Here is a 21,639-nt window from a genome sequence, read left to right as displayed (position 1 = left end):
CCTCCAAACTCTATGTCTACAAGAGCCAAGGCTACGTGCCACTCGGTGCCAGAGCTTAACCATGCATTATTAGCCTGCCAACACTTAGCTTTAGTCAAAGTATAGCCTGCCAACACTTAGCTTTCCAGTGTTTGAAGAGCTATAGCCTGCTTATCTTTTCACAGTTGTAGCACGCTTGTTTTTTTTTCTTTTTGATTTTATCATTGACCCAGCTTCTCCTCTCCTCTCCAGAACCCCTAACCTTCCCTTGTTAATAAACTTATGCAAAGTTTATGTCATGAAAGTCTAGATAGTCTAGATTTACTACAGCTCTTTTAGTTTGTAATATGAATTCAAATGAGCATGAATTGATAAAAACGTTTTTCTGCAGAGGCTCTCTACATACCTGTAAACCAATTATTTTGCAATTACATCCCTGTATAATGGGGTTTATGCCAGACTCAATATATTTGTTTTATCACTGATTCCTCAACAGATGTTGAATGAATATCAGTTTAAATTTGTATGCGGTGAAACATAAGGGAAATTAATTATATTTGAACGTGTGTGTGTGTGTGTGTGTGTGTGTGTGTGTGTGTGTGTGTGTGTGTGTGTGTGTGTGCACGCGCGATTGCAATTGGCTGTGAAAGGATTATCATTGTAGTCACGGGTTTCACCTTACAACCTCATCTTCTTTCGCTGAATAATTCATCATATAACACCTTTCTTGGCATGCATTTTATCTAACACGCTGTCAAACATAGCTCCAATCCCTTCCCCTCGAGTCATAAAAGTAGGGTAAACTATTACCAATCCGTCTTTGACTCTTTGTTATTTCCTTCGTTTCCCTCAAAATACAGATCATTTTGTGGTAGCCTGCCTAAGCCTGCCCTGCCTACCAGTAACTACAAAGTCATTCGCACTGACTGGATGAGCACCTGCAGACTGTAGTCCACAACCTCTGAATCAGCTCTACGTCATCTGAAGGGGAGAGGTTGCTGTCCAGCGTGCTGAAACTTCACTAACTGAAGCATAAAGCTGCCAGGGGTCGCGTCGCGTCGGGGTCAGGGCTTAAATAAGGAATTTTAAAACGTGCATGGTGTGTCGACGATCATTCAGCAGGTTCACATTTTAACATTATTGTAAGAAAAGCTTTGTTGGCGGGGCTACTCAAGAATCACCAAAGATGGTTAACTTGATAACAGCCTTAGAAGCTGCTAAAATCTATCACACCAATTATGTGAGGAATTCTCGCGCCATTGGTGTGATGTGGGCCGTTTTCACAATCGTCTTTGCCATCATCAGCGTGGTGGTGTTCATTCAGCCGTTCTGGATAGGGGACAGCGTGAACACCCCGCAGGCAGGCTACTTCGGCCTCTTTCACTACTGCATCGGCAATGCCCTGACGTCGGAACTAACCTGTAAGGGCAGTGTTCTGGACTTCAACAGCATTCCTTCGGGAGCTTTCCGGACGGCCATGTTCATGGTGGGCTGCTCCATGCTGCTGATCGTGGGCTCCATGTGCTGCTTCAGTTTGTTTTTCTTCTGCAGCGCAGGGCAGGTCTACAAGATATGTTCTTGGATGCAACTAGCTGCGGGTAAGAGTAAGAGAGAACATATATGTAGCTAATTCCGAATGAGTATAGAATGATAGTATATAGATGTAGCATATACGTGGAAACAAATAAGCTAAGATCAAGATTTATTTTGTCTTCCTTTTCTCTTTCTTTCTCTTTCAAATTACATTTATTCAAGTAGCATACATACAGTACAATGCTGAGGTTTATATATATATATATATATATATATATATATATATATATATATAGGCCCACTCAAGTAAATTTCGAATAGGTATAGTTGTACTTGTAACAGACTATTTCTATAGGTTATTGAGTAAAATACATATTTATTGCAGTACAAAATATGTGTGAGTATCCACCACTGAGGTTAACAAGTAGAAATGGAACCAAATGGGACCCAGACCCTTGTATGGGTTGCTTTGTACAAATTGCAAAACAATTAATATATTTAAATCTTAAAAGATGTGAATTTTCAGAGGGGGTGCACACACACACACACACACACACACACACACACACACACACACACACACACACACACACACACACACACACACACACACACACCATTTGAATGGGCACTACAGTGACCCACACACCTCTTTAGTTTCAGGAGTGTCCAGAGGGTGTGTGGTTCTTGGTGTCAACAACACTGTAGAAGCCAAGAGATCCTGTTTCAATTCTGAACACCTCCAATGACAGATTGGTTACATGATGTAACATGATTCACTAGGTGATGTGGTGCTTGATAGACAGACAGACAGACAGACAGACAGACAGACGGGTGAGCACCTGAGAACACTGCAGGCACAATTTAAAAAAAATGTTATATTTATTTTATAAATGGGAGGTCAAATATATATTTTTTCTTATGACATTATAAGGCCTAATATTTCTGCAATTGCTAGGACAAAGCCTGAGGATAGCTATTAGTCATTTGGGACATAAACAAGAAGTTGAAAGGTAATTTGGGTCTGATAATGATGTACCCTATAGTGTTCAAATCATGTCGTCTACCTTATACATTACTATAGTGGTGTGGCCTATTTGGAATGATGCAAGTTGTAAATGAATTCCCCACCCAGTTATTATGTCTGTGTCCCTTTTATATGAAGTTCTTTGTCAGGCATGCCCAAATATGGAGTCTATGCAGATGTCAGAACATCACCATGTCAGAACAGGTCAGCTCCATATATGGAGATCTAGGGGTGATCAGGTGTGACCAATTGGCTAATTTGGGCCCTGTCCAGTAGCCTGGGCTACTTGTGTAATAAAACAAGCCTGTAGTTAGATGTATGGTGCATGCAACTACTGTATATAAATCAGTGTTTAACTTCCCCTATACAGCCGTGTTGATGGTGGTTGGCTGCATGATCTACCCAGACGGCTGGGATGCCGAACCGGTGAGGAGAATGTGTGGCACGCAAACCGACAAGTACACTCTGGGGAACTGTACGGTGCGCTGGGCCTACATCCTGGGCATCATCAGCATCTTGGATTCACTCCTCCTGTCTTTTCTTGCCTTCACCCTGGGCAACCGGCAGGACAAGCTGCTACCAGATGACTTCGAAGTAGCGGGAGCAGTAGGTAAGAGCATGTAACTTAAAACCCTTGGACTACTAAACCCGGAATAAACGGAATTAATCGAAAAATATAAACATGCCACATACGGAATAAACGGAATGTATTGACTGTCAGTTATTGGGGCTTCAACGGAGAAAAAAATTAGCATTTTTTCGCTAATATCGCTAATGTTGGATGTAATCTACCAAAAAACGGAAACGAAAACGAAATCCGCGTGATCGTGCGCCATCGCACACGCGCGCCGTCTCTATGTGCGTCGCTGTGAAAAATGTGATATTTTGCGATGTTTTGGGGTTGATTTGAGGTTAATATGACTTAGTTATAAAAAATATGGCATGCTAGGCTAGGCATCGGGTCAAACTACTGCCGGATGTTGATGATCATTTGAACCGGAAGTGACTCCCCTAGATTCCTCTATTTTTGTCAAAATCAGCATAATGGTGCATTCTCGCCATCTGGTGGCAATTCCGGAGAAGACACTAGGGTCGTCAGTCTCATCAAAACGATCTATTCAAACCATCAGATCTTTCTATTAATGTTAAAATGATGAATTAAAAATAAGCCAATTTGTTACCCAAACAAAGAAATTGGGGGTGGCTGTCCAAGGGTTGGGTAAATTGTCTTTATAAGCGTGATAGGATTCCCAGTGGTCAACGGTTCTACTTGTTGGCATGGCAAGGCACTGAAGAATGCTTGCTCACTTACTCATTGTAGTTTAAAACAGGTGTTGTATTCGTTTTACTGAGATTAAGGTTAGAAATAAGTTTAGGACTAGCCATAGTTTTACGGAGGTTAAGTTTAGGAAATAAGGTTATTGCATAGCTTTACTGACGTTACGTTTTGGAATAAAGTTAGGTTTTGGCAAAGCTTTGCTAAGGTTACGTTTTGGGATAAAGTTAGGTTTAGGCCAGCTCTGGTGCATAGTGTGAAGGTCCTTAACGCTATGGACCAAAGCAAGGTTTATGCATAGTTTTACTAAGGTTATGGGGAAAGCATTCTTGTATTTGTTTAGAAGACTCACTTGATGCCTTGAGCATGATAATTACATTTGTAGGAGCTTACGGGGGCTGTCAAATGTGGCATTAAGGAGGTCTGGGTGGTCTGAGACTAAGAATTTGGGGGCTTAAAAGTGAGCACTTTTAATACATTGAGAGCTAATGTGAGCAAAGAACTAATGCCCTTTGAATTTAACCATCAATTAATGCAGTTTTTCTCCCATTACAGAAGAACCGAAGTAATATGGGATTCAAGCTCAGAAATCTGGCCATTAATATCAACACAAGCATCCTTTATGTTTATGGTGTTTTCCACAGAGCTGAAATGCAAGCAGTATTTTTACATGATTCTCTGAATATGCAATTGTATGCATTATTGGCATTGAATAAACACAAGTTTTATACGATACATTTGACATGTACGTCCTATTGCACAGCACTGAACTATGCATTGCTCTGTGACAACTGGAGGACAAAAATAAATAAGATGGACTAATACGTACATTCCATATAGTATGATCGTCTGTTTTATTGTATAGTGTGTGTGGTACATTCCATAGTACTGTATGAACATAGATTGGTTTTATTGTATGGTGTGATACAGTCCTGTAAATTAACACATCTCTAGTCTAAATGTTCTTAACCTTTGACATTAATGCAAATAGCATACATGAACACCCTGGCCTATACACATAATTGGACATGATAAATTTAGGACACCATTATTTAACATCAGAGGTCACTATTGCTATGGAAAGAATATGGTTAAAGTATTGAACAGTTGGCCAAACATACAAATGAGCTTGCACACTTCCTCCAAATGCTTTATTAAAACATCACTACCCAGCTAAATAACCTTAGCTAAGACATTTGTAAGATTTGTTAAAAACTGTACACAGCGGTAATATACATAACAAGGCAAACTCTTTGGTACAGGTATATACAGACAGTTTTATTTTCACTTTTTTCCCTTTAAAGTGGGCTTAACATGACAACTTGTTGAAACCTTCCCAAACATATTCCTGAAACGCAGCGAGTGTATGAGAATACCAGCCTCCCATGACAATTTCTTACAACCGATTGATAGTACTAAATATCAGGTGACTTCCACTATGTCTACAATGACTGAACACGTCAGAGAGCTCTGGATGTCGCGATAGTACAACACTACATCATGTGATTCTGGCTGTGAAAATGTGCATTCTGCTACACCCAGTCCAAATCTGCTCAACTTCCTAATACTACCCTAATACAAAAATTATGCCTGGGGAGATGTAACGTAACCTAAAACAATTTCTAAACAAAGAGAACACAGCACTAATCGAGTCTATAAGAGGAAGAAAGTGGATTGCAAGACTTTTTAATGGAGACAAAACTCAGCAATAGATGCTACATATCCTTGATTTGTTTGGGGTTTAGTGCAGGAGTGAAACCAAACAAGGACGAGTCGCTAGCATTACAAAAGATGGGGGTGAGGGGGGGGGGTGCATGAACAGGTGAGTGAAGGGAGCACAGCAGTTTGAGCCAGTATAACGAAATACAACCCCACTGGACTCTTTAACGACATCAGCACAAAAAAGGGACAGAAAGAGAGAGAGTAGCCAACAAATACAAAGCGAACATACATAGAAGTAATTACCTCAATGATAAGAACATTGTAAGAAAAGAAAAAAAAGCAATGAAACAAAAACAAAGAAAAAGAGAAATAAATATTCATCAGATATGCCCAAACTGGAAAGTGACCTGTTGCAGTCTCTGGAGAAAAAGAAAGAGAGGGAGAGAGAGAGAAAGGGAGGGAGGGAAGGAAGAAAAGGAAGTGCAGTGGTCAGAAGGTAGCACTAGAAGGTGAGCCAGGGGTGACGTAGGCACTCTGCTGCCGTGGCTCTCTTCTCAGGGATGAGGTCCAGCATGGGAAGCAGGAAATCCGCAAAGCAATCCGCTTCTTCGCGTGGCCACTCGTACTTGTCGACCAGCACCTCCAGCAGCCCCCAGGGCTTCAGCTTGGTGATGTGTTTGAGATCCCCTGCACGGACAACAGCAGTCAGTCCCATTGCTCAGCATCACTACAGCAGGTTCATGCCAAAAACAAGGGCAACGTGGTACGTTTGCATGAAAGCAATACTCCAAGTTAAGGAAACGGTTTGATCATTTAACTATTTGCTTGATGGTCAGAAGTTTGTTCTCACAACCTGGGTTTACTGGGGATATTTTATAATTTGGATAATTACACAGAGACGTGACAATCTGTCTCGAGATAAGACAAATTAAACGGAAGGTTATACAATAATGTGTTTTTTTCGACTACATACTAGTATGGATATTTTCTATTCTGGAAGCAGCTTTGTGATTCACTGCCACCACTAGGTAGGTTGACTCCTGACCTTTTCTGGGAAGGGGGGGTGGTTAGGAAATTATAGTGCTTCAAAAAATAAACCAAATGAATGAAGAGCAATCAATGTTGTTTTATCAGTTAATGGCGATTATGACCTTACTTTGATTAAGATAATCAGGCTAAGATGTTTACACGACAATAGCTACAAGATTGCTAGATCAGTTGTGCCCTGTGTGTTGTACACATTGATAATCAACAAACATTCAGCGACAAGGGCATTCTGTCAAGTCATTTAATTACTTCCATGTAATCATATTATGTAAACCATACTCTGTTAGATTTATACCACAGCCACAGAAACTACTCGTTTTATTGTAAAGCAGGCGTACAGACACGGGCGCCTTAATGCACGGGCTTACCAAGGCTAAGCCCTGGGCATCCGAGGATCATAAGACCCGAGCTTAACATAGATTTATATATAATTTATATTATAAATTAAATTGTATTATATTGCCCCTGCTGTGGAGGACGAGGGGCGACGACATCTGGAGAAGCGCCGGTGAAAGACATGTCAGATCCCTACAGTTCTGACCAATAGCTTAGAGTAGACCACTGGTTCCCAAACACTGGGTCGGGACCCATTTGTGAGTCACAGACACGTTTTTATGGGTCACGATTACATTTGAAAACATTTAAAAAAATACACCCTTAAATGGTTAGGGCTCTTGATTAGACTGCATGTAACCATAATAACAGTAATAAACACTAAAAGTGGTGACAGATCGTTTGCAGTTTCTGATGTTAAGTGGCCATGGTATAAAGATGATAATGCACTCACACAAGTCTTTTTGATTTTGGAAAATAACATACTTGGCAGGAGTTCTTTACCTCCACCTCTTTCATTATTATCAATGTAAATCATTATGCATTATCGCTTACATGTTATTCCAGAAATGTGCACATACTTATCAAGCCGTCGACATTGCATGGGTTCGAGCGATAAGATATTTATAATTAATATAGATTATATCTCAGCAGCAACTAATGACGTATGAAACTTCAAAAACCCCTTTTACCTTTCTTGGTGAAAAAGTCCTTGGAATATTTGCCCGTCATAATGAGCTTGCGAGGGACACTCCCCAGAAGCTCAATGATCAACGCTATGTGGTCTACGCGGTCAGAACCCGCCCGGCATACGGCAAACAAAAGGCAAGAGAGACAAACGAAACAAACAAGATTCATCAGACAGCGCATCAACCACGGACCCGCTCTGGGTGTGTAGGACGACGGCCAAGGAGGAGAGGGTTTCCAGCTGACAGCACTCACATGGGGAAACTTTAGCGTGGAAGAATCAGGCCACCAGACAATGCAGTGGATGCAGTGGTCTTCCCTGTGCAACTCAAAGTAAACTAGGTGGGGATGCATAATTTAAGTTCTGCCGTGGGCGCCATCGTTATCAAAAACACTAGTTTTCATATCCTGCAGAGAGCAACAACAATAGTATTGCAACACATTTCAGGTCCCAGCCCCGGAGCTTAAGATGTCCTGAGCTAAATGGTTGCTGCTTGCTTCCACCACAATAATCCTCTGGGAGGGAGATAACACAGGAAAAATTATTCACAAAATAAATGGACTGGAATATGGTCCCAGCTCCTCCAAATTCCAATCTTGTGAGGCAGAAAGCAAGAGGTGGTTGAATCATACGTTTGCAACACAACAGCATGTGTTGTGTTCCAACTACGCCCGGTGAAAAGATGCCACAGTACTATACAGTACAATTATCCATTTGATTGTACAGATGTAACCAAAAGGGCCATTACAAGTCTATTTGGTTATATTGTACACCGAGTTTAATTAACACTCAGGATTTTACAATGTACCTTCTACAATTATTGATATATTAAATGTATCATTTAGTAGATTGTGACAGTTTGTTAAAATTTGTTTTTATATGTAGGACATAAATAAACAGAAAGCAAAGTCAGCATTACAAGCTGTATGTACATTTAAAACTAATAGGGGCTCCTGTTGCAAATAATTATTAGGGAGATGCACTGAGACTCACTGTAGTAGAATTTAAAAAAATGGTTGGTTCTTTTGTTTTTGTGCCTGAACACACACCAACAACAAGTTTGGCAGGTGTGAAGAGTGCTGTCAGGGGGTCATCACCCATCCCTACCCGGCCTTCTCTCCAACTGTTCCCAGGGCAGGCCCCACACAAACACACAGGGTGGCGTACCTCTCTTATCGAAGTATTCCTGTGAGAATTTCCCACTCAGAGAATAGTGGCGCGGGATTTTACCCAGCAACTCAATAACGAGAGCAAGATGATCTGGAGATTAGGCACATCAGGAGTAGAATGAGAACAGAACAGGGAGGGAGGGGGTGACGTGGGTATAGAAACGGCATGGAGAAGAAAGAAATAGAGAAAGCAAGAGAGCAAGGAGGAGAAGTGGAAGAAAAGAGAACACAGCAGAGCCATGTAGAACATCATATTAACAAATGGAGACTGACAGCCTAGTATGACATGCATTGTATGTTAAGACCAGTGTTTTCACTCACTTGGGTTATGCATTTGAAATTTACACGACAATATCATAAGCCAATAAGATGCAAAAAGTTTGAAGTAAAGGTAATGAGCAGGGTTAAGCCACCATGAGAGCCATACAAATAAATATGGTCAGGGATGCACAGTTCACAATATAAAGCTGGCGAGTCTGGCAAAAGTAAAAGAATCCCCAATCTATTTTCTACATAGAGAATGTCTGTCTGTCTGTCACAATATCAACTATAATGTTGTAAGAATCCAATGTAGACTTATGACAAGCTACGTTGTTGCAAATTATGCAATATGTTCCAGGAGAAGCCAAGCGAGTGTCTGTATGCAATCAAACTAGAAACACTTCCAGGGCCCCAAAAGTAACACCAGTGGCACAGAAAGGTTGCAGGGCGCAGCTGGGAGGCCAGGTGTTGCAGATGAGCCCTCTGGAGATGCAACCTTTGAAACCCCTCAGATGGCAGCACGATCCCCACCCACCCACACCTCAGGTATTCAAGTTAATCAAGGGATTGCATCAATGTAAGGATTTTCTGAAACATCTGTGGAATAAATTAATGCTAAATTCATTTACGGCATCAGCACCGTAAAGAAAAAGTGGCCGTCAATGTTGAGCTCTACTGTGATTAGGTTTTGCATCTAATAAAACACATACCTATAATATTTAAATGTTAGATTTTGGAATATCTTGTGTATTTGGGCATAGAGGGCTGTATTTTGCGTGTCTTAAGTACCAGGTCTTATTCCCTAACTTGAGTAAACTAAAGACCTGGAGGCGTGGTCAATGCTCTTTGGCCATTCAGAATAGCCAAATGGCATTGACCACGCCTCCAGGTCTTTAGTTTACTCAAGTTAGGGAATAAGACCTGGTACTTAAGACACGCAAAATACAGCCCTCAGAGTCAATTAGCGTTAACACATTTGTTTCTTGAAATCACCAGTTGAAATCAGTAACTGGGATATAACAGATAATTTCAGAGCTACATACCTTAACTCCTGCCGAGTTAAGGTACAGGCCAGTAACCTAATTAAGTTGCAGTACTGTACTGCTACGGTAGAACCACCAGCAGAATATTAAACAAAAAGAAGAAAAAGAAGGTGACGAGTTCAAGTAGAATACATAAAGAAGTTTCTCCTTCTACATAGGTGGAAAGTGCAAGGAGTGCCAATTAGCTGAAGGCTACATCTCAGCAGATAGCTGACGTGCGTGCCCCGTCCTAATCAAGTCTAGACACAGATCTTTTCTCAGCAGTAGACTGAGTAGAGGCAGTTGAAGGCAGTCACGATCAAGACATTTTAGTTGACAAATAATAGCCTATTAATTACAATTAATGGTTTAATTGTGTTTGGCATTTAACATTGTTAAACAAAACAAAAGCTGCACAGGGCAGATATGACATAGAACCATATCCTTAATCATTTATTTATTCATTTAACAAAATAAATGAACTAAATCCATTTAAAAAGATCTTTCTGTGCTATTTCAAAAATAGTGAAAATAGCAAAACTATAAGTTCACAACGTGCCGCTCCACACATTAGTGATCTCAAAATAATTGCAATCATGCGATTATGTAGTAATTGTGATAGGCACAGGCCTAGTAGCTTAGGGGAGGAGCAGGAGTGTGAAGGGGATGAGAAGAGGTGAAGAGAAAGTGAAGGAGGGAGATGGGGTCGTCAGTAGGGCATCTTCAGCAGTGACAGAAATGTGGCACCGTGTGTTAGAGGGGAAATAGACACAGGAATAGAGGTGGTACTTCACCATTACATGATTAGGCTTTTGTTTTGAATAAAGTAACTAATTAAAAAAATCTGAAATCAATGTAATGGAGTACCTCAAATGTTTGTTATTGTGAAAAGGAATAAAATTGAGGAAGCAATATTACTGTACTGTCAAACACAGTGCAGTGATGTGCTGTCAAGTACATTAACTACCATGCCTATTGCAAAACTTTTTTTTTTTAAGATTTTGAAATCATACCAAAAACAGCAATGAGTCAATTAGAAATGGAAAACCGATTAAGATTTCCATGGAGCCTTCAACAGTAGGCATTATCGTTAAAAGTGACTGTAAATATATCTCTTCACTGTAATCTTTCCAACACAATTAATAGAAAAGAGCTAACGCTGTTCAAATTGTGACAATTCTAAATGGAGAGAGACAGGACAGGAAAAGCAGAAACGGTACCTTCATCTCTGGAATAATCTTCTCCTGAATGCGGTTCAAATAAGTAGTCCCCCGTGGCCAGCTCAAAAGCCTGAGAAGACAGCAGGGATAAACAGGGACATAATTACCGGATACAGACACTGCGGCATCTACTGGAACATTATCTACTGCAGTCAGTCACATAAACAACAGGTCTACTGTCACCAGTATCCCTCTCTCCTCTTGTCACTCACATCCCGACACATTTCAGAATATATACATTATTAGCCATGGGAACATTTCTAACAAGCAGATAGAATGCCAAGCTCACCATGCAAGCAGTGCTCCATATATCTGCAGGTGTGCTGTATCCAGAGCCGATGAGCACCTCTAAGGAGCGGTACTGTCGTGTCTGGATGTCCTCTGTAAAGTGCTTGTGCTGTGAGAACAGAAAAATAGTAAGACATTCACAAACCGTTATCCTCAACAATACCTGTCCTGGACGGTTAACTCAACCGTCTGGGCATCTAGGCTGCTGACGGCGTGCCGTGGTTTCGACTCCCGATCCCGACGGCCTTTGCCCCCCCCCCCCCCCCCCCCCCCAGCTCTCTCCCCACATTACTTTCAACCTATCAATAAAGGCAGAAAAAGCAACAAAAAAAGAAAATCCTCAATAATACCTGCTGAACAAAATATGATCAATGTGTGTGGAAAAACGTGGGAAGATATTAGGCTGAAATGGCTTGTACTGCTGATGGGGACTACACAAACTTCAACTCCAATACACAATACCATAGTTGGTAACTGTGCAACTCAAGAGCCAGATCATTAATACACCTAATCAGATGCAGGGTTAGAAGTTCATCTCTATCCATCTATTGAGGCAGGTAGAAGACAGTGAACGTGTCGCTGGCGGAAGGGCCTCTAATCAGGCCATTATCCCTCAGGTCATTAGCAGCCAACTCACCACCCAGCAGGCGTTCCCAAGGTCTGCAATCTTGACCTTGATCTTGTCTGCATTGAGCGGCTCAAGGGGGTTGATGAGCAAGGCTCCTGCTCCGAGCTTGGCTGTGCAACCATGCAAGGTGAGAGAGAAAGAGAGGGAGAGGAATGACTACAGACTGAAACGTATGCAAAAAGGAGGACTCCATTAGAAAGTCAATATTTCATAGTTCACTTGGTCATTAACCCATTTTGGGCGGGAACCCCTTTTGGTGTTTTAAACATGTTATAATTTAGCTATTGAAAAATAGCAGATCTACAAGCTCATAGCATGATTTAGAAAACTTTATTTTTCACGCCAGGCCTGAATGGGTTAAAAACCCTGGAAGACCTTTAAGTCTCAATAACTAGCATATAAATTCAATCGTTAGCAGGTCTAACAGTAGAAGGTCACGTACAGTACAGGTACAGTACAGGTCTAACAGTAGAAGGTCACGTACCATTGCCGAGGCCTTCCTGGGTATCATATCGACTGTTGGGCCTCTCCTCTGCCTCCTTCTCCTCCAGAGACGGACTCTGCTCAGGCTCTCCCTCTTTCAGCCCACCTGGAAACCCACTGTCAGTCACCACACTGACTACACCTTCCCCGCCTTCAGTCTCAGTGTCCTCAAGCTCGGGAGAGTCCACACCGTTGCAAACGGGATGAGGGGACTCGTCACATTGACCCTCCTGCATGGAGCATTCTTCCGTGGGTTCTGCGTTGCCATTGTGTTGGTCTTCCTCCCTCCACTGGGCCTGCCTCTCCTCCCCCTCGTCCACATGGGAGAGGCCATTGCAGTTCACCTCCGACAGCCCCTCTGGTCCCAGCCGCGTGGTATTTGTATTCACACTGCACTCTGTGGGTGTAGCACAGGGTGGCACTGAGGATTACTTCATTCAGATCAAGTCAGTTACCAATTTATGCACACATAGCACTTTACAAACGACAAAAGATATGTACAGTATGTGCAGTATCTATCCATCTATCTATTAACGCCATTAGATAAACGTTTTAGCTCAAGAAAAGATTGTTGATTTGTTTTGAATTCAAGAAAATATTATCTTTTTTCTTCTCAATCAAATTTTTATCCCACGATTTTGTAAGACATTTTTCAACCAGTGTCAATTATCTAATGTAATCCGGGGTTCTACACTCCCTCCGCCAACCTGGGGAGAGCAGCGGACTGACCTCATGCTTTCTTCAATGCATGAGCCTTCAAGCCGTTTCTTTTCACCTGACAGGGGGGAGTTTCCCCGGTTGGACGCGTGGAAGGAACACGTTATTCCAACCAGTTCCTTTCCCCTCCATCAGGCGCCCCGGCTGACCAGGGGAAGGCAGTTTAGAGACCAGGACTACTGCATGTTTTTGTGAGGGTACGTATAGACCCTTGGGTACACGGGGAGAACATGCAAACTCCAAAAAGAAAGGCCCTTTTGCCAACCCCACCTAGGGTATGGGCACTGATGACACAGAGGAGAGAACACTCCCCCAGTGCCCACAGCATCCCCAGTGGAAATCATATTAGCTTTTTTGGTAATGATTTTTTTAAATGTTTTGAAACAAAATGTTGGAAACAAATTAAACAACAAAATGTGTCCGTGACCCACAAATGGGTCCCGACCCAGTGTTTGTGCCCCTGTCGTCATCGAGTAAGAGCGCAAACCACATCAATATATCTGTATTCCTTCTCGCAGCTGACAAATACAACTTTGTTAACTTGCCTGCCAATTCGTCGTGTCCAATGTCTTGTAGGGACACCGGTCTGAGGGGAGCACAAGCCCGTGCTTTGGGAGACTGTGGGTCCTCTTCATCTTCTTCTTCCTCTCGCATCTCCGGGGCCTTCTCCATCTCCTCCAGGTCCATGATGCATTTATCCAGCAGCTCTGCTTGACGTTTCTGCTTCTTCTTTAGTTTTTTCTTCTTGTTCTTGGACATCTTGTGTGTCTGCATCCAAACGGGACAGCAAGGACAGAAACACTTAGAAACCGAGTCACTAGGAATGTACAGTAAACAATAAACATGCAATGCTGATGTATTGTTAATGACATAAAACAGGGAGTGGACTTACTTGTTTTGGCACAGGTGCTGTACTTACTGAAATGACAACATCAAGTTAGTACTATAAAGTTTGATCACATTGTGCGTATAAAATATGCACACAATTTAATAGTATGAAGATCCCATTAGGGATGGTAATTTAGATTGTAGATCGTTTTTCTAACCAATAGTCGACCGCCTTAACCTTTAACAAAATATTAATTAAAGACTAAAATCTACAATTTAGAATGGACTAGATATGCTGTGCTTAGTGTTACAGCAGTCAAAAGATGCCATTTTTTGATTGGAAGCTAGAATATATATATTCAGATCATAATTCTATTGCAAAAAATATTCTATAGAGCATGTGATATCATCATCATACCCAGAATTTATGCAGGAATGCCTACTGAGTGACCAAAAACTATTTTCTGGCCTTGACAGTCCCATGCATCCAAACAGAAAAGTCCTATTTTATTGCATTAAATTACTTTAAACAACATTAAATTGACTTTGTCACTCGATTTGCCATCCGATCTGCCATTCACTTTATGCATGCGCATAACCTCTATTCTGCAATAAATAATAGTTAAACTAGTTCATTATTAACATCCCATACTTGCTGATCCAGAGGGAGGGGGTGCCCCAGCCTTCTGCCATTCTGTAGCCTCTGCAGCTACTTTCCTGATGTAGGGGTCATCAACACTCATTAGGATGTTCTCTGGCTTAATGTCTGTGTGAATGATCTGACACTTGGTGTGTAGGTAATCTAAGCCTTGGAGAACCTGGAGAAAACGAAACACACACACGTTGCATTTTAGCCATTCATAATCATGACAGCAGCAAATATCAGAGGAAAACTATCGTGTCGAAACGTTGGGTTTCTGTATTTTAAATAAATCAATTTTGCATTGTGGCTATGAGCTGCAGCCTCCCCATTTTTATCAGGAGAAAAGAACAAAAAGTAGAAGCAAAGTCATAAAGCAGTAATAAACAGTATAAGCAAAGTAATAAAACAATAAAAGTAAAATCCAGAAAAAGGAAAAGAAATACGAGGAAGAGATACTACTTATTCTTGCAGGTGAGATTAAAAAAGCCCAAATATACAAGAAAAGCAATTATTATAATAAAGGTAATTTAATTATCATGATAAATGGGCAGTTGATGAGTCAGCAAGGTGTTCAGTTTGGAGAACCTAACAACCGAGAGAACTTAAGTGGGTTCCAGGTTACCTGTCGTATAATACTCTTAACACAAGGCAGAGGCAGGCCTTGGTAGTTGGACTTGATGATCCACTTCAGCAGGTGATGTCCCAGCACTTCAAACACCATGCACACATCTGACATATGGCAGTCAAGGCGGTGTTAAATGCAGGTGAAGTCAGACTGTGAATGCATTAGCAGCTTGTCCTTCTCTGCGTTTTGTTGCGAATTAGGCCACACATATTTCTGTTGCACTAGGCCCCAAAGTTATTTCACCTTCACAAGAATAAGTGACATTACACAGAGAAAGTATGTTAGGAGGGAGGGAGGTGAGAGAACACAGAATGATCTTGGGAAGAATCACCCTACATCTTTCGCCTAGGGACAGCTGGATCAACAGTGGTCCTATTTCTCCAGCAGGTATTCCGAGCCAACAGTACATACTGTACGCACACTCTCGGGTTAATCGGTGGGCTGCCTGTTGTTTTACACCGTTACTTGTGGGCTGGCTTGCAGCTGAATTTGACACCAAGGAGAGTAACAAAAAAATAAAGTATGGAGTCCCATCTTCCATTTGGGCAAAAACAACAATGGGGTCACCGAAGACAAACCAGGAGGTAATTGGGGCTATAAAAGGATACGGGTCCCATTGACACCAGAGATCTTAAAGTCATCTAGCAGCTGGACCACCATCTCTCTCTTGGGATCATCAGGGTCCGAGTTTCTTACCTAAGCAAAAACAGGAGCAGCAACACAGACACAAAACAAATGCAGTTTAACAAAACAGTATAAATCAGACTGCAATACTGGTATGCTCATGTTCTAATGTTCCAGAGCAGAGTGTACAGGTTTCACTTCCACGTGGGACAGTAACCAGGCTCATAGGTACAATAACAGTGTACAATAATGCTGCTTGAACACATAGCTGGATTACTGTATGTGGAGGGAATGTACCAACTGCACTGTCTTCTAGTAGTGCATGTGTATATATGGCACTAAATGAGAGGTCAAACTCTTGTTGCATGACATCACTAGGTCTTAGGTAATATGAAATTCAATCAAAGTGTCAATGCGCTTCTGTGGCATCATCAATCAAGACAAAATACTCAATTCCTACCATCACTGGGATGATTACCGGTAACCCATTTAGATCTGACGTCGAAGTAAAATAATAAGTCTTCTGAAAGAATATATATTAAAAGGCCTCATTTTCACGATATTAAAAAAAATAGCAGACCTACAAGCTCGTAGCACGCCAGTCGGTGGCACGCTATGAGCTTGTAGATCTGCTATTTTTCAATAGCTAAAGTATAACATTACATAATGCTTAGTTAAAACACTAAAAGATCTCAGTAATCAGTACATGAGCTACTCACAGATCTAAGGAGTTTAATCTCATCCACCGCCGTCTCTGTGTAGTGCTCTGCACTCTTTACCACCTTCATAGCAACAAACCGCTTCACCCTGCAAACGCATAGCATGTTCAATTTCACACAGGAAGTACTGAACATAACAGACAATAACTGTGTCAGTTGGCAGCAATTTGTTTGTATCCTTCAAACTTCAGGAGTAAAATAATTTGACAGGGTAGTTGACTGCGCTTACTGAATGTCCCAGGCCAGCCAAACTGTGGAGAAGTGCCCCCAGCCTAGTTTCCGTATCACATGATATTTTCCATTGAAAAGGTCTCCTATTTTCACATGATGATAACCACCTAGACACACAGAGAGGACAATCATTGAATGTAATGTGCAACAGGCACAGCCAGGGTAGAGAAGATAGATAGACAGGGCACTCACCCTTGCAGTAGTCGTTAGGATCCTCTTGCTCCTCATCGTCAGAGCCAAGGATCTCTTCCTCGGGTTCCTGGGGCCAGTCCTCAGGCTGGGGCTGTGGTTGCGGCTGAGCTCTCGGATGGCCTGCCTGTCTGCAGGGCAAACGCATCCATGCCAATATTTAGAGCACTCACCAGGACTCAAGGCCAAAGAACACCTTCTCCTGACTATTTGTAAGTAGCTCTGACTCTGTATTAGTTGTTAAAAGTTGATCTATGCATCTATGCATGATCTATGCATTTGTAATGTCGACATTTAGCCAGAATACCCACACGTGTTGCAATATGTTGTGAGCTTGCTATGCCAAATCGCCCCAGAATAGGGACGCTATGGTTCATGGGGTTAAATGAGCACACCACAATAGTTAACTGCATCAATGAGGGTGGAGGCAATTTTCTACTGCTACTCCAGAACTGACAAATAGTGATTTCTGATTGTGGCCTAACATATTGTAGCCATTTTGGCCAACATACATAATTGCGTACTGACCCATACTGCACAGGATCTCAGACAAAGATCACTGTTTTAACACTAAAACAAAAGAGGTGTGGTGCCTCTATGGATCAATTTAATTTTAATTGTGGATAGACATACTGCTTCAATAGATATACATGGCAATGGCATGCATTAGGAGTCACGACTTTCCCTAAAAATATGGCAACTGTTATGGCACACTGCTGCAATGTACAGCAGCAGCCAATGAGGCATCTACTTTTATCCATATATATATATATATATATATATATATATATATATATATATATGTGTGTCGATAATACTGCTCACGTGCCCTTACGGTCCTGCCATTTCTATAAGGCCCTTTTTCCTAAGACGATTCAACAGACATGGCATTTCCAGTGATATCTCGTTCACTATTGACCTTTTTCTCCTAAGTCTTAAAGATGACTGGGAGCCTTATAGCCGTCAGTGCACATACCACTGTATGACAAGTGGTGCATATCTTCAGAGTGCTTATTGCACTGGCATCTTTTCATTGTAAAATCATATGCAAGTCAAAATATGGTGCAATGTACTGCATGTAAATGTCATGTCAGTGAATCTTTGTTATACTGCATTATTGTGAAGACTGCCATATCGTCCATGTAGAGACAAGCCTATACTGCTAGTCTGCTACAGGCAACCACGTTGTGTTGCCAAGAACAATGTTGGAGTGAGATTCACCAGGATGTTTTTTTACAAGCATAGCACATTGTACTAGGGATGTGATTGTTGTAAACATTGTCAACTTTTGACCCAATTTGACTGAAGTTTACTCTAAAAATGTAAATCAAAAATGTTTTTCCTTTTTAATTGGATCTTCTAAAAACGAAAATGTGTTCAAATTCAAAACTATTAAGTAGTTTTGTTCATAGAACAAAACACCATACAGTAACGGAAAACTGACACTTCATTCTCACTTCAGCTGCAAGTGAAGTGTTTTTCAGAAATCAAGACCATGGCACATTGCCAGTGAATTTAAAGCTTTCAGTATACATGTAGGAAAGGGGCTATGACATGCAAATCTATTGTTAAGAAAAACATCAGGGTTCACGTATCTGCAATGGTAATATTGTTTTCATTGCAATGCCATGCTTCAGTGGGCTGATGTAGGCTTCATTGTTTTAAATATAGCACTGGGTATATTATGTAATGCTCTGCAGGATGCCTGCAATAGCATGAACAGTAGAATGTAAGGTAAACCATAACATTGACCGCTGATGATTTAGTTAGATATCAGTAGGGGTAGCAGTAGCATACATATTTTCTTAGCTCTGAGAACAATGGCCACAGTGCAATCATTAGTGAACCATTTTCATCATGCAGCGGTTTGCATCAAGACATTATACTTTGAGTTGAATATGTGCATCTTCAAAAAATATCAATAGACTACGAGGCATTATACTTTTTCATTTGATATGTATAATTTGAAGAGAACTCATCCCTCAAACTATTCTTTTGCGTTGACAAATCAATGACAAGACTAAAATGTGTTACTACAGACACGGCCGTTGACCTCACAACTTGTGTACTGGGCAGACACACAGCACGTGTATGTCAGACTGCCAATGTGTCCAGTCCTTTTTTGGACACCTGCAGTGACGTGCAGCCAGCCATTCAGTCTAAAAACTAAGTAGGACCCACAGCTGGGGGCAACGACAACTCACTTTTTGCTGGATTTCTTTGCTTTCGCCCTTTTCTTCCTCGCCTGGAGTGCCAACACTGCAAAAGAAAAACAGAGTTTAGTTCATTGATTAGCTCGTTGACCATGCACAATGCAAATTGATTTAAAGCACTTATTACGCTACACAATATCTAGATACACGATAATCTACTCATCTGAACGGTTTGTTGTTTGCGACGGTCTGAAGAGGCTAGATGTGTGCTAGCTTGCCCACTGAGCTAGCTACCCCAGGGTAACCTTTCTCAGAAAAGGTTTAACATTTCGTACGTGGCAGAATTGCAGCTGTCTAGACAGTTAACCTACGAAGCAACTACACCGTTGTCAGTCACTTAGTTTCTGTGTACACATGATGAATGTACAGCTGCACATTAAGCTAAGTGAGAGGCTGGCTAATCCGGTTTCTTTCTATTGACACCAATGTAGCTTCAGCCTCAACAGTGCGTGACAGACAGACAGACGTTGTCGGTTCGATTCCGCCACCGCCAGAAAGCGAGCCCGTGTCCACGACTCTTTTATATTCAAAACAATAAGCGTAGCATTGATTGTGTTGTCTGACGCGCCGGGGAAAGGAACGATACATAGGCGTTTAGATGTGTGTGTAAAGATTACCTTTTCTCTCCATGGTGGCAGAGGGTTCGGAGCTAGCCGTTAGCTTGAAGACTAGCGATGTTGGTCGAACGTTTCCAACGCGCATGCGCATTCATTCCCTTTCGTCAAGGGGGAGCGCCCGCCCCCTACCTTGCTTTTCAATACCTGCCTGACCTTTTAGTTGGTCTGTCAGACATGTTCAAAATCTTCAAATCATTCTTCTCATCATTCTTTATTTTGTAAAGAGCTGTCAACATTTTTCATATCTATGTATGCTGTGTTTGTTTTGTTTTGCTTTATGGATATCATTATATATAATACCTTGCTTGTTTTTATATATAATGCTTTTTGGTTTTTATAACAAAAAACAAACAAAAATTCATATCCAACACCACTGATATCAACGTTATGTGATATTTTCTACTGAAGCCAGTGCTTAAAGGGTCGGTTTTACTTACCACTGGGCTAGGGTGGGCTGCAGCATGGGGAGGGGGGGACGGGGGGACATAAATTGCTCTAGCCCAGGGACCCAGGGGCCTCGACTCCTATAAATCCGGCACTATGTACCTAAATCTGACACAATCTGTGTTTTGATCAGTTAAATGTACATGTATGCAAGCATAATAATGCAGATGGACTACTTATTTACCGGTAATCAAATACCATTATCCCTGCAGGCATTATTACCCCAGGTGAAGAAGTTCAATTATCTCGGGGTCTTGTTCACGAGTGAGGGGAGGACGGAGAAGGAGATCAGCTGCAGAATCAGAGCGGCAGGGGCGTTATTGCAGTCCCTGTACGTACCGCACTGTGAGAGTTGAGCCAGAAGGCTTAACTCTCACCGAGCAATCTTCATTCCTACTCTCACCTATGGTCATGTAGTGTGGGTCATGACCTAAAGAATAAGGTTGCGAATATAAGCGGCAGAAATTAGTTTTCTTCGACGGGTGGCTGGCATCTCTGTTAGAGATAGGGTGAGAAGTTCAGTCACACGAGAGATACTCAGAGTAGACTCGCTGCTTCTTCGCCTGGAAAGGAGCCAGCTTAGGTGGTTCGGGCATCTGGTTAGGATGCCTCTCGGGCATCTCCCTAGGGAGGTCCTCGAGGCACGTCCCACTGGGAGGAGACCCCGGGGCAGACCAAGGCGCAGTTGGAGGAAATACATCGACTCACCAGCCTTGGAACGTCTCGGGATCCCCCAGGAGGAAGTCACTAATGTTGCTCTGGAGAGGGAAGTCTGGAATATTCTGGTGGAGCTGTTGCCCCTGCGACCTGACTACGGATAAGCGGTTGAAGATGGATGGATGGATAGTCCAACTGCATTGTTGGACTGAAAGACATGTGATCACATAGTAACAACATGGGTACAAATCTGCAGAAGTTTTGTCTTTAATAATAAATACAAAATTGTGCTCGTTACCCGATATACTCATATGTTGTCTGAATTATTAACCAGTCATTTGGACCCATATCTGAGTCATAGCTTTTCTTAGAAGCTCCAGAACCAAGCCATAGCTCACTATACATACAATGTCTTTCTGGTGACAATTTGATTCAAATATAAAGCCTTACATAACAAAATGTTGGAGTCATAACTGTTACAGCACATTACTTAATTCTGTCAGAAATAAATAACCA

At 41.7% G+C, this 21,639-nt stretch overlaps 2 protein-coding genes across 3 annotated transcripts; one reads left to right on the top strand and one right to left on the bottom strand.

Moving 5' to 3' along the window:
• Window positions 1-1,165: 1,165 nt before the first annotated feature.
• lhfpl5b (LHFPL tetraspan subfamily member 5b) lies at window positions 1,166-4,251 on the top strand (the record flags this gene model as incomplete). Its single annotated transcript, XM_080764891.1, has 3 exons — window positions 1,166-1,577; window positions 2,910-3,145; window positions 4,201-4,251. The coding sequence occupies 3 exons, from the start codon at window positions 1,166-1,168 to the stop codon at window positions 4,249-4,251; spliced, it is 699 nt and encodes a 232-aa protein (XP_080621017.1).
• Window positions 4,252-4,645: 394 nt separating this feature from the next.
• Window positions 4,646-20,081, bottom strand: srpk1a (SRSF protein kinase 1a). 2 transcript variants are annotated; one of them, XM_080764637.1, is made up of 16 exons: window positions 20,023-20,081; window positions 19,397-19,451; window positions 17,196-17,323; window positions 17,002-17,110; window positions 16,773-16,860; window positions 16,038-16,125; window positions 15,427-15,533; window positions 14,814-14,979; window positions 14,226-14,251; window positions 13,879-14,101; window positions 12,618-13,013; window positions 12,143-12,243; window positions 11,507-11,614; window positions 11,218-11,287; window positions 8,713-8,805; window positions 4,646-6,164 (listed from the first exon to the last, which is right to left on the bottom strand). In XM_080764637.1, exons 1-16 carry the CDS (start codon window positions 20,033-20,035, stop codon window positions 5,980-5,982), a joined length of 1,956 nt encoding a protein of 651 aa, XP_080620763.1. In that variant the 5' UTR covers window positions 20,036-20,081; the 3' UTR covers window positions 4,646-5,979. The 2 variants fall into 2 exon arrangements, with proteins under 2 accessions (XP_080620763.1, XP_080620762.1); XM_080764636.1 differs by lacking the exon at window positions 8,713-8,805 and adding an exon at window positions 7,550-7,642.
• Window positions 20,082-21,639: the final 1,558 nt, after the last annotated feature.

Source organism: Protomyctophum bolini (assembly GCF_963924005.1).
Source record: "Protomyctophum bolini genome assembly, chromosome: 5".
Classification (NCBI taxonomy): domain Eukaryota; kingdom Metazoa; phylum Chordata; class Actinopteri; order Myctophiformes; family Myctophidae; genus Protomyctophum; species Protomyctophum bolini.
This window is presented reverse-complemented; position numbering and strand designations above follow the sequence as displayed.